The sequence below is a fragment of the Megalobrama amblycephala genome, linkage group LG15, assembly GCF_018812025.1.
Source record: "Megalobrama amblycephala isolate DHTTF-2021 linkage group LG15, ASM1881202v1, whole genome shotgun sequence".
Taxonomy (NCBI): domain Eukaryota; kingdom Metazoa; phylum Chordata; class Actinopteri; order Cypriniformes; family Xenocyprididae; genus Megalobrama; species Megalobrama amblycephala.
In genome coordinates, this window is record NC_063058.1 from 30,485,065 (window position 1) to 30,504,315 (window position 19,251).

The 19,251-nt window shown below is 32.1% G+C and overlaps 1 protein-coding gene across 1 annotated transcript in view; it reads right to left on the reverse strand.

The window, feature by feature from the left end:
- Positions 1-19,251, reverse strand: part of syt7a (synaptotagmin VIIa) — a 152,800-nt gene that overhangs the window by 87,153 nt on the left and 46,396 nt on the right. The window contains exon 2 of the mRNA XM_048158731.1: positions 490-593. Coding sequence (XP_048014688.1) covers positions 490-593 — 104 coding nt within the window. The remainder of the gene's footprint in view (positions 1-489; positions 594-19,251) is intronic.

Consider the following 19,251-nt stretch of genomic DNA (forward strand, 5'->3'; position numbering starts at 1 on the left):
AGTGCAATACAAAAGTACCACCCCGTTGTACAAACAAAATGCACAGAAAAATCCCCAGAGTTAAATCAGCTCTGCTCAGAGAATATGGTCCCTCTATACACAGAGTTAAAATAACATTGAAGCAGAGTTAAAGTTAATGAGATAATATGCTTTTTGTGGAATTGTTTAATCAGATCCTGAGAGATTTAATGTCTTTTATCTTCAGTTGATTTCATCTAAGACTGTGGCTGGAAGTCATTTGTAGTTATTGCGTTTCTCTTCAGTGATTCTGCTTGTTAACAGCAGGTGTTCATCACTAATGCTCAATCATAACTTAATTAATAACTTACTCATTAACTTTAACTCTGCTTCAGTGTTACTTTAACACTATATAGGGAGAGACCATGTGTAATCTGAGCAGAGTTGATTTAACTCTGGGGATTTTGCTGTGTGCATGTACAGTGTCATCATTAAATGTTGTTTTCCAGAAAGTGTGTATGTGTAACTCACCAGCTTGCGTTGACACCATCCGCAGACGCCGCAGAGAGCCACCAGCCAAACGCCACACACGGTTACCGCCAACGACACCAGCAGCACGCTCAAAGAGAAGGAGCCTGTGAAACACACACACGGTGTTAATATCTGAGTGGAGGGGGAACAGTCTGACATTTACTCTGATGAGAAGGCTAAGAGTTTATGAAGTCTCTGAAGTCCTAAAGATGGATCAATAGTTTTCACGATGGGAGCAAATGTGACTGGAGAACAAAATCAGAAAGGGGGGGGGAAAGACATTTTGGAGAGGGAAAGAGGGAGAGATATGCCACTAAAGTTATTTAGATATAAAGTGTGAGAGAGCCCAAAACATGGGAAAACTGTACACACTCAGAAAAATATGCACTCTTTAGGTACATATATTGAAAGGTATATATATATATATTAGGTATCAATTCTCAATTAAAGGTGCAGTATGTAATAATTCTGTCTGCTAGAGGTCACTAGAGGCCTATTCAAAACATAGCTTGATGACGCCAAGTTTAAGAGCGGAATCTTGGGACATGTCGTCTTCACCTCAACGGACGGTGCAAAAGAATAGGGATTGGAGTCGGGAAGAAATCATGTTCATGGATGCGATTATTAATGTAGTATGAAGCAGAGCAGGACCGAGTGTTGTGGAGCTGAACGAGGAGCTGGAGCGATTGATCAACACACGCCTCACGAGCAGCGGGACTTTTATTATGACACAGTCGCCGGCGCTGCTTCCACTTTCCGGTCATGAGTATGAGGTAACGCAGCTCTGTTTATCATATTAGATACATTTGAGTGTGTTGAAAATGATGTTATAACGTTACTCTGTGCGTTCACTCGGCGGCTGCTGTGAGACACTGTTACACACTGCAGTAAGATAGATCGATTTTACAATATCATATTAAATGCTGGATGGCTTGTGTTGACAAATGGCACGCAATTAATTTTAAAACATAGTGTATAATGGAGAAAAAAGACTAAAGGTGTTGAGCTATATAACAACAATTAGTTTTCTGTCTATAAATATATCACAACAGTTTTTCCCTTGTCTATTAAAATGTTAAATATATTAAAGCGTCTTTGGTGTTTCCATGGTTTCTACAAAATAAAACCAGAAACCGAGGGTAACGCGGGTATGACGCCATTGACAGGCGACTCCTCACACGTCCCGGAGCCTTGGTTAAAATTGCTATTTTTTCACAATTTACAAATAGTTGCAAACATTTGGGATATTGTAAGTACTCAAGTGAACAAAATATATAACACTGACCTAGTGTTTTTTGGATATTTTACTGCAAAAATCTTACATATTGCACCTTTAAGTGTGTGCCCAAAAACTAAGATGTATTAAGATCTTAAGATCTGCACAAGCCACTGCCCCTCCCCCTCTTCTACATCCCTCCTCAAAGCCACCATGGGAATTGAGCAGAGCAGCATTCACTGGTGTCAGACAGGTAATGATAGTGTTTACCCTAATAAGCTTCACATTGTTTGTCACTGCTGTCAACTTAAACCACTACTGCAATCTAATCTACATAGAGCCAGCCTAACTAGTCAGTAGCCCTACATTAAAGGTAGGGTAGGCAATTTCAGAGAGGCTAGCAATAGCAAGCTAGCTTTGAAAGCATGAGCACTCTCCCTTCAGAGTGCTCTCCAAAGCCACGCCTCCTTCAAAATATATAAACGCACATAGCAGAGTTTGCAAAGCGTCACAAGAGACGGTGTTAAACTACCTCACATCTCAAATGGTAAACAACTTAAAAACTCTAGTTGTACCACCTGACTGCCGCAGATTCATTTCAGCATTGAAAGTGTTGATATAGAAATGCATAAATCCGAGTCTGAGGACGTGAACCACTCCAAGTAAAATGTCACGGGTTGCCACCTTGTAATTACGGTTACAACATGGAGTGAACGCAGCATAAGCTCCTTGTTTTGTTTCAGGAGGAACGTGCTGATGACGATTGGATGAAACTTTTTTGGTACTGAGATTTCAACAGAAGATATATGTACATGTTTTAATATTTAGACCACTTCTGTCATCATCAGGATATGAAGACAATTTTTAACCCTTAAATGCATGACTGTTTCGCCAGTCATTCTTAAATATTCAGGTCTTTATCGACCCGGATCTATATCTAACACGGAAGGATCTCTACCTGTCGCGATAATATAAAACTCCTCTGATATTAGAGTAATTACAGAAGAATAAAATAAATCATATGTTGTTACCTTTTGGAGCTTGAAAGGGTTCAGTTTGAGCAGATGTTTTATGCCATCACCACTGTCCTCGTCAGAGCTCATTTCCCAGTAAATTCAGCAAATAATGGGCTAGTTTTATGTTTGAGGTCACGAATATGAGCCCATTCGCGATCTCAAACATATTCTCAGAACTATATAATTTTCAACATCTTCAAAATCAATATTTCGATCGCTAACAGCTTCACCAGATCCATCCAGTAACAGTTACAGTCATATTTGATTGCGTTCAGTACTTGTTCTGCAGTAAATCGCTGAGCCATTTCGTGTTTCTCTTATTATTTCGTTTTCTGTCTGAAAGAGTCGTCACTTCAGCATTGTGTATCAGACATTGCCACCTTGTGGAATAAAGGTGAATTGCACTTATTCTGTCATCTAAGATTCAATTATTGTTGTGCAGAAAATATATGTACACTCATACACACCTCGGGTCGTTAGTGACCCTATACAATTTTTACAAAAAACTAATACAAAAATAGGCATTCTTTTAATTTAATTTAATGATTTTTTTCTTGTTATATTCTTTATAATGAATTGATTGAGGAATACCAAGAAGGTTGATGTCTAATTTTAAAAAATGAACGAGGAGGAGGGTAGTGAATGACGTCCCGGGTCACTAAAGACCCGAGGTATGCATTTAAGGGTTAACCAGTATAACAAAAAGTGTTTTTGTTAAAAAAAAAATTGCCTACCCTACGTTAAGCTTAACAACGAAAAATCGAGTCTGGCGGTGGCTTAAAATGGTGTCGTTCAGGGTTTGCCACTAAAATGAATAAAAATGCCCACAAAATTCAAGATATAAATTTTCCCTATGAGATTGTGTGTTTTATGTTTCTATCATATGATACAGTTAAGCAATATCATACAAAAGTGCTGTTTTCCCGAATATCAGCACAACTGCAAATGTAATTTTAACAATACAACAGCACATTTTAACACAACAGTCCAGTGAACAATAAGTTGATATCGATAATGTCAATCTTGACACGAATTTTCACGAAAGAAAATAGTTCCAAACAAAGCAAAACTGTCGCCTCTCCCTGCATCACAGTGGTGTTTCATTAATGAATGAATCAGACGGTTTGAACGAATCAGTGAATTAATCATTCTTTGACTCACTTATTAAGACTTGCCGCCACCTACTGGCAGTTTCAGTTTCATATAAAGTATCCTTTTTATTTCGTATTTCTTTATTTAAAATGTTAGATTCCTTCAACAGAGTAATGCATCTATATAATAATAGTAATAATAAATAGTAGGCCTAATTACTGAATCAAAACCAAAACAAATTTGTAAATTTCTTCTGTAAATATAAAGACTACATTTACTGAGGAAAATGTTTTCTAAACTGAGTGGTGTTTGCATGCACAATACTGCTATATGCAATTGCTAGGATGTTCTATGTGGTTGCCAGGGTGTTGCTATGCAGTTGCTACAATCTTTTATGTGGTTTCCAGGGTGTTGCTATGCAGTTGCTACAATCTTCTATGTGGTTGCCAGGGTGTTGCTATGCAGTTGCTACAATCTTCTATGTGGTTGCCAGGGTGTTGCTATGCAGTTGCTACAATCTTCTATGTGGTTTCCAGGGTGTTGCTATGCAGTTGCTACAATCTTCTATGTGGTTGCCAGGGTGTTGCTATGCAGTTGCTACAATCTTCTATGTGGTTGCCAGGGTGTTGCTATGCAGTTGCTACGATCGTCTATGTGGTTGCCAGGGCATTGCTATGCAGTTGGCAAGGTGTTCTGAGAGGTTTTAAGCATGCTGTGCAGGAAGGGTGCAATATAGGGTGCTAGTTAAAATATTCTTCTTTTTTTTTTCCAGAGTGTTGCTGTTCAGAGTAGTTGTCAAGGCATTTGCTATGCCATTGCGATGGTATTCTAAGATGTTTTCAGTACATTACTTGGTGGTTACTGCAGTACGTGGTTGCTAGTGCATTGCTATGCAGTTGTTATGTGGTTTTCTAAGTGATTTTCAGAATGTTGCTCGGCGGTTGCTACAGTGTGCAGTTAGTAGGTTATTCTGGGAGGTTGCTAAAGTATTGCTAGACTGTGTTTCAGAAGACAATGACACATGAAAACGAGCTCGATGAGTTAGACGCTTCCGCGATAGCATACATAATAACAAAGGAAACCGTAGCGGAGAGTTGACGTGCACCCAGTAGATCAATTCTGAGGGCTGCAGATGTGAGACACACAGAGAGACAGACAGAACAAGACACAGAGAGAGAGAGACAGGAATGAACCTGACAAAATATGATGAATGGACACATCTGCTGATGGAGGTGTAGGGAGGAGATGGAGGGATGGATGGATGGATGGTTGAGGAGAGGGAGGGACGGGAGTAAAGAGTGATAAACGTTTAAGATTGATCTCTCCTGTGAACTGAAGGGACAAAACGTGATGCACTCATGCAGTCAGTGTATGTGTGTGTGTGTGTGTGTCCATATAGCACACATGCTCTTTTGATCTGCTGTTCCAGTAAAACCTTGTGAAATGAAAACAGAAGCAAACCATCAGAAAGAGCTTCTGTTCCACATCAACAATGCCTTTCTGTCATAAATAGTCTCAATAATAGAAAAGATTTTGGAAAATAAAAATAAAATAAATGTTAAAAAAAATATTAATAATAATAATAACAAAATTAATAAAAAAGAAATTTGTTCGACAGTGAACATGCTTCACTAACCACGAACTAACAATCATGATTTTCAGCACCTACATCTATTGTATTAAAGCATTCAAACATGTTCTTGTCAAATGTTTTTTCTTAAGGTATTTTTCTTTAAAATAAATGTCACTTGCGTTTATATTTTGTTATCTACATTGAGACATTTTGAGGCTATTTGTATATGTCTCTTTATCTCTCTCTCTCTTGTTGTTTCCCTCGGCACAGTTATAATCAGACATTGAAGAAGTTGTTCTGGGAATGGATTGTGTCTTCTCTATCTCTTTCTTACAGACACACTCTCACACATACAAATAGTACAAAACACTATTATGAAACTCCAGCTGACTTACACACCTCAGATGACTTCATGAACTGCAGCGAAATCGGTTTCTGAAACAGATCAACACTTGACATACCACTGGGAAATTCGTCCAAATAATCAATTTTGCAAAGAAGAGTGTTTTGAATGGCATACTACCTTTTACAGTATGCAGTGTGTTTACGGTGCACAGACTGTGAATTTTCTGCACACATGGAATATGGTTGATCTGCTACATTTGGTAAAATGCAAAAAAAAGACATCCACAATGCAATGCAGTTAACTTCATGTTCCAGTTTCAGTGTGCCAAATTAATCAGAAGTGACATCAACCATAATTTTTGAAGTCCTACAACCACATGACTGCATAATAGGTATAAAAAAGATAATACGGTATTGTTATCTTTTTTATATATATTATTACATAACTATATATAGTATAATATAATTTATTTGTATAATATTATTAATATTATTATTGACACAATTACACACACATATATAATTTTATTATATATTACTATTATTTTATTTAATACATCATATTATTAATATTATTATTTACACAAATTTTATTATAAATTATTATACAGTGATATATAATGTGATTGATTGTGATTGAGTACTTTATTTCGAGCCATAGAAATAAAAGTATTGTACACAGAAAAATGAATATATTGTACAATATTATACATTATACCCACATTGGGTAAAGAAAAAAACAAACAAAAGACAAACTTATTATTAATAATATTAACATAATAATATTATTGTTGTTGTTGATTATATATATATATATATATATATATATATATATATATATATATATATATATATATATATATATATATATATATATATAAGATAAAATTATTCATTATTTTCTATTATATTATTACATATAATTATATATTGTATAATATTGTATATTATTAAAATTATTATTGACAATTTTATATATATATATATATATATATATATATATATATATATATAAATGTATATATTATATATAAATAATTTTATTATATATTACAATTATTTTATTTAATGCATTATATTAATATTATTAACACAAATTTTATTAGAAATTATTATACAATCATATATAATATTAATAATATTGTTGATTATATATATATATATATATATATATATATATATATATATATATATATATATATATATATATATTTTATATATTATTATTTTATAATTTATTATTATTATCATTAACACAATACATACATATTTATATATAATTAAATATTATATAAAGTTTTGTTAATATTAAAAAGTCATATATTTAATACAAAACAATATTAATTTCTGGCTATTATTAAAATAAATATATAGTATATATTATTATTATATATAAATAAATATATAAATAAATTTTAATAATTTATTTCAGAATTAAAGCTATATTATTTAACATTTCCTTCAAGTCCTACAACAACATAATGTGTATTATTTTCTTAATATTATTTACACAAATTTTATTAGAAATTATTATACAATCATATATAATATTAATAATATTGTTGATTTATATATATATATATATATATATATATATATATATATATATATATATATATATATATATATATAATAATTTTATTATATATTATTATTATTATTATTATTATTATTATTATTAACACAATACATACATATTTATATATAATTAAATATTATATAAAGTTTTGTTAATATTAAAAAGTCATATATTTAATACAAAACAATATTAATTTCTGGCTATTATTAAAATAAATATATAGTATATATTATTATTATATATAAATAAATATATAAATAAATTGAAAATAATTTATTTCATAATTAAAGCTATATTATTTAACATTTCCTTCAAGTCCTACAACAACATAATGTGTATTATTATTATTTTCTTATATTTTACTACATAATTATTATATATATATATATATATATATATATATATATATATATATATATATAATTTAATATATATTATTATTAATATTATTGTTGATTTTATATTATATATATATATATATATATATATATATATATATATGTGTGTGTGTGTGTAATTGTGTCAATAATAATATTAATAATATCATACAATAAAATATATTATACTATATATAATTATGTAATAATATATATATAAAAAGATAACAATACCGTATTATCTTTTTTATACCTATTATGTAATCATGTGGTAGGACTTATGAAAGAAATGTTCAAAAATTATGGCTGATGTCACTTTTGATTAATTTGGCACACTGAAACTGGAATATATATATATATATATATATATATATATATATATATATATATATATATATATATATATATATATATATATATATATATGTGTGTGTGTGTGTGTGTGTGTGTGTGTGTGTGTGTGTGTGTGTGTGTGTGTGTGTACCAGATTTGGCAAGTTAGCATGATCCTTATACCGCCTGGCAGAGAGCTTAACTACCCTTTATGGACACAACAAGTATCTTTCTCCACTGTCGGCCATTCAAAAACTAATGATGTATTCGGACAAACTAGCAACATGTTCCACAGACAGCAGAGACTCACAGACACGCTGGACTGCTGACAGGAGCGACCGCCTGCTGCTCACTGAGTGAACTCAACAGATAGGAGCACCGCTGGGCGCCGAGAGAGACACAGACAGTTCCCTCTGCTCAAACAGCTGATGAGGACCACAGCAGGTAAACAAACACTCCACAAAACAACCTGCATTCACATGTACTCAAGCCCAAAATGAGCACAAGAGCAGGTCTGGGATCAGAGAACGGCAGATGTGACTCTGTACAGCAGCAATAAAACATACTGCAGTGACAAAGCAAATCATTTTTAATGATTTATGGCTGTAATAGTCATGAATAAATAGAAAATAGATTTGCACATAAACCATTTTAACCCAGGGGTAAGTGTTTATTACATTAGTTACTTTAAAAAGTATAAAAACACAGCTTTCATGAACATTTCAGTTTTTGTGTCATCTGGCGTCAGACTATAAACCTGTGGCCTTGGTCTTCGTCAAAATTCAACCTTCACCTTTATCTGAGAAAGACATAAGCAGTGGATTATGTTTGTGTCTCACACACACACACACAGCATTATCTGGGTCTTTTATCAGAGTGTGTGTCAGTGTAATCGCTGCTGACCCCGGGGAACCGAAGAGAGGAACGGGAGGATGAAGGTACGTCTTCGCCTCCGGCCAGGAGAGGAATACGGGTGATGAAATCTAAACTAGAGAAATGGTCCCCGGTGAAGGACACACACACAACTGAAGCCCCGTATTTGTTCATCTAAATAGTGTGCAGTTAGCAGAACGAGACAGACGGAGGGCGATAAGGAGAAGTTTGGTTATTGTTTTCCGTCTGAAGATAACGCTCCTCTCAGAGGGCCACCGCCTGCCCGTTCAGCCGCTTTATACGATTCTGATCTGTGATATATTAAGAAGAAGTCTAGCTGTAATATTACAGAAGCCTCACGGACTGAATCTGCACCAGTGACAGACAATAACACGCTCTCCACCCTCTGAAGACCACAAATAACCAAAATCTCACAGCTTCTTCGAAGAAATGCCGAACTTCACAGTGTAAAAGCGCAACAGGAAAGCCCACGGGAAATAAACACCTCAAACAAGATCTTTTTAATATCACAATTCTTTCTTTTAGGCAACAATCTCACAAATATACCCAGGTCATATTTCACTAAAAAAAAAAAAAACGAAAAAAAGAATACTGATATTTTAGATATTAAAGATAGAACAACTGAGCACATTTCCTCCAAATTCATATTACTATAAATAAAGAAATATGATTGTTTTATATTATTATTATTATTATTATTATATGAATAATTCTGATAATAATAATAATATAAAACAATAATATTTATTTTTTATTTTATTATTAATAGTAGTAGTAGTAATAATAATGATAAAATATTAATTTAATATAATAATTACATATTATTTAAGTCATTTATAGGTCAGTTATTTAAATAGTATTATTATTATTATTATTATTATATGAATATTTATTGTTTTATATCATTATTATTATTAGTAGTAGTAGTAGTAGTAGTAGTAAATAATAATAATTTAATGTAATAATTAAATATACTTTGTCATTTTAGGTAAATTATTTAAATATAATTATTATTATCAATATTTATTGTTTTATATCATTATTATTATTATTCGTATTAGTAGTAGTAGTAAATAATAATAATTTAATGTAATAATTAAATATACTTTTTCATTTTAGGGAAATTATTTAAATATCATTATTATGAATATTTATTGTTTTATTATTATATTAGTAGTAGTAGTAGTAGTAAATAATAATAATTTAATGTAATAATTAAATATACTTTGTCATTTTAGGTAAATTATTTAAATATTATTATTATTATTATGAATATTTATTGTTTTATATCATTATTATTATTAGTAGTAGTAGTAGTAGTAGTAAATAATAATAATTTAATGTAATAATTAAATATACTTTGTCATTTTAGGTAAATTATTTAAATATCATTATTATTATGAATATTTATTGTTTTATTATTATATTAGTAGTAGTAGTAGTAGTAGTAAAAAATAACAAAAATATAATTTAAAGTAATAATTAAATAATATTTAAGTTATTTTTAGGTAAATTATTTAAATAGGTTTTAGATTTTGCTGATTATAAAAATCACCAATGAGGATAATGAGAAAAAAAATTATATATATATATATATATACATACAGTCAATTATAAAAACATATATATGTATTAATGTATTAAAAAAAAGCTCAAAAATGAATCGCTGGAAAGAATTAAGTAAAAATAATGAGAATTTTGGGAAGAAAATGTATTTCATTATCATGAACAATGTAACAATGGCAAAGCATGAATGGTCTTAAAAAGGGTTCAATTTCTTATAAATTTAATTTCTTATCATTTTTCTTTTGATTTTGGCATAAAATGTGACCTGGACCAGTTTTCATGAGACTCACCCAATGAAATGAACAAACAAAATAAACAAATGGAGTCTCCTGCTAATGTTTTTTCCCCAAAACTGTGCTCAGAATTGCCAAGACAAAAACTCAGAAATCTCAATATGAACTCAAACATTTCTCTTCAAAATCCTAAAATGAAATGATCTGAGCTGCTGTCCAGTCATTTTATAGCTCTTTATATTGCCTCTTTGCATCTATATGTCTCCCAGAAATGTTGAAACATGAACGAGAACATCCACCTCCGAGCAGCACAATGTTCTCAGTGTGGGTTTGTGTGTGTGTGTGTGTGTGTGTGTGTGTGTGTGTGTGTGTGTGTTTCTGTCTCTGCGTGACATCTTGAGTGTATTAGTCTTATCAGAGGTATGAGAAGATGATTAGAGCTCAAGTGCATTAGAGTCGCACACACACAAACATCTATTAGTTCCCCTGATTGACTCTTAATGATTTACTGGCAGTATAGTTTGAGCTCACAGCGCTCTGCATTAAAGCTCCTGATAACAGCTTCATATTGCCTTTATGCTCTTTAGGAATAATATCTATTCTATTTCCTCCTTATTACCTCACCATGACTGGACATGTCAAAAATAGCTGTTGTTGATGTGTAAATGAGTCTACACTGCAGTTTAGTTTCAGGATGTCTTATTATCAGACTAGGGAGGAAGTTCAGTACGTTTTCATACATCAAAATTAGGGCTCCAAATAAATCCTATTTTAATCATGATCATGATTTCCGCTTCTCCTGATTAATTAAGCCTAATTGTCTAAGATATTTTCCCACTGGTTATTTATCCTGAGAATGTTTCATTTAACATTTGGTTGCCAAATGTCAAGAGTTTAAATCCCCTGATCAGATCTTTTCTCTTAAATGGATACATTTTCTGCCAAGTATTTTACTTAATCTTCCCATCCAGGCAACCAAAGCGCTGATGATCTGAAAACACTGTGTAAGCTGGAGTTTAGTGATCTCCACAGTGATGTTTTGCTCAAATGAAAGTATAAGGCTATACGTCTACACTAATCCAGATACATTTTTAAAAAAGTATCTTTTTCTATACGTCTCAGCCCTCTGTTCACTATGGAAGCTTGTTTACTCACAGAATAATAATTTAAAAAAAAAGGATAATTGTGACTTTTTATCTCAAAATTCTGACTTTTTATCTTCAAAAGTTAGAATTACAAAATATAAAGTCAAAATTGTGAGTTATGAAGTTGGAATTGCGAGTTATAAAGTCAGAATTGCAAGATATAAAGTCAGAATTACTAGATATAAAGTCAGAATTACTAGATATAAAGTCAGAATTGCGAGCTATAAAGTCAAAATCGCGAGTTGTAAAGTCGGAATTGTGAGATATAAAGTCAAAATTGTGAGATATAAAGATGGAATTGCGAGTTATAAAGTCGGAATTGCGAGTTGTAAAGTCGGAATTGTAAGATATAAAGTCAGAATTGTGAGTTATAAAGTTGAAATTGCGAGTTATAAAGTCGAAATTGCGAGTTATAATGTCAGAATTGTAAGATATAAAGTCAGAATTGTGAGTTATAAAGTTAAAATTGCGAGTTGTAAAGTCAAAAATGTGAGTTATAAAGTTGGAATTGCGAGTTATAAAGTCGAAATTGTAAGTTATAAAGTCGGAATTGCGAGTTATAAAGTTGGAATTGTGAGTTATAAAGTCAGAATTGCGAGTTGTAAAGTCAAAAGTGTGAGTTATAAATTCAGAATTGCGAGATATAAAGTCAGAATTGCGAGTTATAAAGTCGTAATTGCGAGTTATAACGTTGAAATTGCGAGTTATAAAGTCAGAATTGCGAGTTATAAAGTTGGAATTGCGAGTTATAAAGTCGGAATTGCGAGTTATAAAGTTGGAATTGCGAGTTATAAAGTCGAAATTGCGAGTTATAAAGTCAGAATTATAAGATATAAAGTCAGAATTGCGAGTTATAAAGTTGGAATTGCGAGTTATAAAGTCGGAATTGTAAGATATAAAGTCAGAATTGCGTGTTATAAAGTCAGAATTACTAGATATAAAGTCAGAATTACTAGATATAAAGTCAGAATTACTAGATATAAAGTCAGAATTGCGAGCTATAAAGTCAGAATTACTAGATATAAAGTCAGAATTGCGAGATATAAAGTCAGAATTGCGAGCTATAAAGTCAAAATCGTGAGTTGTAAAGTCGGAATTGTAAGATATAACGTCAAAATTGTGAGTTATAAAGATGGAATTGCGAGTTATAAAGTCAAAATTGTGAGATATAAAGATGGAATTGCGAGTTATAAAGTCGGAATTGCGAGTTGTAAAGTCGGAATTGTAAGATATAAAGTCAGAATTGTGAGTTATAAAGTTGAAATCGCGAGTTATAAAGTCGAAATTGCGAGTTATAATGTCAGAATTGTAAGATATAAAGTCAGAATTGTGAGTTATAAAGTTAAAATTGCGAGTTGTAAAGTCAAAAATGTGAGTTATAAAGTTGGAATTGCGGGTTATAAAGTCGAAATTGTAAGTTATATAGTCGGAACTGCGAGTTATAAAGTTGGAATTGTGAGTTATAAAGTCAGAATTGCGAGTTGTAAAGTCAAAAGTGTGAGTTATAAATTCAGAATTGTAAGATATATAGTCAGAATTGCGAGTTATAAAGTTGGAATTGCGAGTTATAAAGTCGGAATTGTAAGATATAAAGTCAGAATTGCGTGTTATAAAGTCAAAATTACTAGTTATAAAGTCGGAATTGCGAGTTGTAAAGTCGGAATTGTAAGATATAAAGTCAGAATTGTGAGTTGTTAAGTCGGAATTGTAAGATATAAAGTCAGAATTGCGAGTTATAAAGTCGGAATTGTAAGATATAAAGTCAGAATTGTGAGTTGTTAAGTCGGAATTGTAAGATATAAAGTCAGAATTGCGAGTTATAAAGTCGGAATTGTAAGATATAAAGTCAGAATTGTGAGTTGTTAAGTCGGAATTGTAAGATATAAAGTCAGAATTGCAAGTTATAAAGTTGGAATTGCGAGTTATAAAGTCGGAATTGTAAGATGTAAAGTCAGAATTGCGAGTTATAAAGTTGAAATTGCGAGTTATAAAGTCGAAATTGCGAGTTATAATGTCAGAATTGTAAGATATAAAGTCAGAATTGCGAGTTATAAAGTTGGAATTGCAAGTTGTGAAGTCGGAATTGTAAGATATAAAGTCAGAATTGCATGTTATAAAGTCAAAATTACTAGTTATAAAGTCGGAATTGCAAGTTGTAAAGTCGGAATTGTAAGTTATAAAGTCAGAATTGCGAGTTGTTAAGTCGGAATTGTAAGAAGTCAGAATTGAGAGTTATAAAGTCAAAATTATGAGTTATAAAGTCAAAATTGAGAGTTATAAAGTCTGAATTGTGAGTTATAAAGTCAGAATTGCGAGTTATAAAGTCAGAATTGCAAGTTGTAAAGTCGGAATTGCGAGTTATAAAGTCAAAATCGCGAGTTGTAAAGTCGGAATTGTAAGATATAAAGTCAGAATTGCGATTTATAAAGTTGAAATTACGAGTTATAAAGTTGGAATTGCGAGTTATAAAGTCAGAATTGCAAGTTATAAAGTCAAAATTGCGAGTTATAAAGTCGGAATTGTGAGTTATAAAGTCAGAATTGCGAGTTGTAAAGTCAAAATTGCGAGTTATAAAGTCGGAATTGTGAGTTATAAAGTCAGAATTGCGAGTTGTAAAGTCAAAATTGCGAGTTATAAAGTCAAAATTGGGAGTTATAAAGTCAGAATTGCGAGATATAACGTCAGAATTGTGATATAAAGTCAGAATTGCGAGTTATAAAGTCAGAATTGCGAGATATAAACACTATATAAATTCTGACTTTTAAAACTCGCAATTCTGACTTTATATCACAATTCTGACTTTATATCACGCAATTCTGACTTTATAACTTTTTTTTTATTCCGTGACGGAAACAAGCTTCCATAGTTCAAAGAGGAGCATTTCTGTCTTGCGAAACTGAGCATTTTGAAGATGCTGTCCTAAGTGGATACCTTTCAAAGTGCATTGTAGTGTGGACTGTGAAAATGATGACGTTTAGTCATGTGATGCATATTTTACCCATAGATATCTATGGTTATACTGCCATGTGCAATGCCAAAATACTTTGTTACATTGTACAATCTTGAACGGCATCAGTATTATGGCCGCTGGGGATTGTGGGTAGGCAGCGAGCTGGCGACGCTAAACCATGGTGACATGTTACAGCTTCATAAAGGCAGTTTGTCACTGGACTCTGACCCGACAGTGTCCGCCACACTCCTGCGCGAGAGGTGAGCGGATCTGATGTGAGCGCAGATGTTACAGTTGTGGAAATCTGACAGCGGTCGTTTTGATCTCTGATGGTCGTGAGTGTTGCTGTGTACCGTCACGTCATGTAACTGATGTAACTGAATTAGCATCACTGAAATAACAGGCGTCGTATAGTACAGCAAGTGTTGGTCTCTTATCAATCTCTTATCGATCTCTTATCAATGGTCTCTTATCAATCATTATCATCATCAGCATCATCTTACACTCAGTGCTGTGTACATTATAATGCAAACTGTGCATTATGCACCTTTATGCTGCATACTGCCTACTGCCTACTAACAAGACAATGAAAAAATTGGCCCAATTTGCTTGAATGTTTAAGTGCTATGGCTAAATGCTTATAGCAAAAACTGTTACATTTCAGGCCAATTAAAAAAAAAAAAAAAAAAAAAAAAATATATATATATATATATATATATATATATATATATATATATATATATATATATATATATATATATAAGTTGACCTCAGGAGTAAAAATAATAAATAAATGTATGAGCACTTAAAAATCTTTCTTTCAGAGTTGAAACTCCATCCCCCTCTCTCTATTTCTCTGTCATTTGTGGGTCATATGATATTTCAATTTGCTGTGCTGATTCACTTTATCTGACTAAAGGATTTGATAATGAAGCAAATTACACTTACAGAGAGAAAGAGAGCGAGAGATCTGTGTAAGAAGGTGAAACAGTCCATCTGTAGTTTGAGCTGAAAACATCCTGCTTCTGCGAGATGTTCGCCTCTCTGCTAAGCATCCAGAGCACTTAGCACTGACGCTCTTATGTAATCTGCTTGTTCCTCTTAAATATTCAAAGCGCTTAGTGCACACACTCCAACTTATTGAGGCACTTGTGGCACTTAAACATAAAAGGCCAAAAATAAAACAATAATAAACTACATTTCTTTCCAAATGTGAGTGGTGCTCTTCTATGCAAAAGTTTCTAGGCGGTGTTTGCTGGCTCAAGTTTCTAAATGTGAGTTTATAAGCATACCTCCATCAATATTATTTGGATTTCTTTCCTATTTTATCATCCGCCAGCAAGTCTAATGACTTAGTAAACTAATAGCTACAAACTGCAATATTTGATTTAAGTCTATAACACTAGAAATGCGCAACAACGGCAGCATATCATTACCAGCAGATATAGGTGATTTTTTTTTTTAATTCATTGGTTGATATTAGATATATAATGTTTTTGCTTATTTTAATGTATACATACCTTTCAAACTTTGGGGTCTGTGCCTTTTTTTTCCTTTTTTTTTTTTGAAAGAAAATAATTCTTATATTCAGCAAAGACGCATTGAATTGTTCAAAAGTGACAGTAAAATACATTCATAATATTATGAAAGATTTCGAAAAATTTTGAAAAGAAAGTTTTTTTGAAAATCCTGATTTTTTTTTAGCAGTTTCCATAAAAATATTAAACAGCACAACTGTTTTCAGCATTTATAATAATAAGAAATGTTGAAAATTACTTTAAAAAAAGCTGACTATTCATTTAAATTGCAATAATATTTCACAATATTACTGATCAAATAAATTTTTTATTTTGATCAAATAAATGAGCATACTCTAAAAAGAAATCAGGGGACGTGTTACCACAACTTAAATAATTGCATGGAAAATTAGAATTTTTTATTTTAATAAAATATTATTTTGTTGAGTTCAGTTGACACAATAATGTTGATCATTATTGTATATGAAACTGTCTCGATAACTTTGGAAATTAGGCAGTGAATTTCTAGTTCCCAGCATGCTTTGCATTAGGACTCAATAAGAAGAGTAAATGTTAAAATTAAGTGTTATTTTATACAGAGCCCCGCACATGACATGCAGGGGAAAAAAGGAAATCGTGCACACGATTTACTATTTCGTTCCCTCGATTTGCTAAATCATACGCACGATTTACTATTTCATTCTCTCGATTTGCTAAATCATACGCACGATTTACTATTTCTTTCCCTCATTTTGCTAAATCATGTACACGATTTACCATTTTTTTTCTCTCGATTTGCTAAATCGTGCACACGATTTACTATTTCGTTCCCTCATTTTGCTAAATCATGTACACGATTTACTATTTCATTCTCTCGATTTGCTAAATCATACGCACGATTTACTATTTCGTTCCCTCGATTTGCTAAATCATACGCACGATTTACTATTTCGTTCCCTCATTTTGCTAAATCATGTACACGATTTACTATTTCATTCTCTCGATTTGCTAAATCATACGCATGATTTACTATTTCATTCTCTCGATTTGCTAAATCATACGCACGATTTACTATTTCATTCTCTCGATTTGCTAAATCATACGCACGATTTACTATTTCATTCTCTCGATTTGCTAAATCATACGCACGATTTACTATTTTGTTCCCTCGATTTGCTAAATCATACGCATGATTTACTATTTTGTTCCCTCGATTTGCTAAATCATACGCACGATTTACTATTTCATTCTCTCGATTTGCTAAATCATACGCATGATTTACTATTTCATTCTCTCGATTTGCTAAATCATACGCACGATTTACTATTTCATTCTCTCGATTTGCTAAATCATTCACACGATTTACTATTTCATTCTCTCGATTTGCTAAATCATACGCACGATTTACTATTTCATTCTCTCGATTTGCTAAATCATTCGCACGATTTACTATTTCATTCTCTCGATTTGCTAAATCATACGCATGATTTACTATTTCGTTCCCTCGATTTGCTAAATCATACGCACGATTTACTATTTCATTCTCTCGATTTGCTAAATCATACGCATGATTTACTATTTCATTCTCTCGATTTGCTAAATCATACGCACGATTTACTATTTCATTCCCTCGATTTGCTAAATCATACGCACGATTTACTATTTTGTTCCCTCGATTTGCTAAATCATACGCACGATTTACTATTTCATTCTCTCAATTTGCTAAATCATACGCACGATTTACTATTTCATTCTCTCGATTTGCTAAATCATACGCATGATTTACTATTTCATTCCCTCGATTTGCTAAATCATACGCACGATTTACTATTTCATTCTCTCGATTTGCTAAATCATACGCATGATTTACTCTTTCGTTCCCTCGATTTGCTAAATCATACGCACGATTTACTATTTCGTTCCCTCGATTTGCTAAATCATGTACACGATTTACTATTTCATTCTCTCGATTTGCTAAATCATGTACACGATTTACTATTTCATTCTCTCGATTTGCTAAATCATACGCACGATTTACTATTTCATTCTCTCGATTTGCTAAATCATACGCACGATTTACTATTTCATTCTCTCGATTTGCTAAATCATGTACACGATTTACTATTTCATTCTCTCGATTTGCTAAATCATACGCACGATTTACTATTTCATTCTCTCGATTTGCTAAATCATACGCACGATTTACTATTTCATTCTCTCGATTTGCTAAATCATACGCACGATTTACTATTTCATTCTCTCGATTTGCTAAATCATGTACACGATTTACTATTTCATTCTCTCGATTTGCTAAATCATACGCACGATTTACTATTTCATTCTCTCGATTTGCTAAATCATACGCATGATTTACTCTTTCGTTCCCTCGATTTGCTAAATCATACGCACGATTTACTATTTCGTTCCCTTGATTTGCTAAATCATACGCACGATTTACTATTTCATTCTCTCGATTTGCTAAATCATACGCACGATTTACTATTTCATTCTCTCGATTTGCTAAATCATACGCACAATTTACTATTTCATTCCCTCGATTTTCTAAATTGTGCACACGATTTACTATTTCATTCCCTCGATTTGCTAAATCATACGCACGATTTACGATTCCGTTCCCTTGATTTGCTAAATCGTATGTACAATTTACGATTTTGTTCCCTCGATTTGCTAAATCGTGCGCATGATTTACTAATTCGTTCCCTCAATTTGCTAAATCGGGTTCACGATTTATGATTTCGCTCCCTCGATTTGCTAAATCATGCACACGATTTACTATTTCGTTCCCTTGATTTGCTAAATTGTACGTACGATTTGCGATTTTGTTCCCTCGATTTGCTAAATCATACGCACGATTTACTATTTCGCTCCCTCAATTTGCTAAATCGGGTGCACGATTTATGATTTTG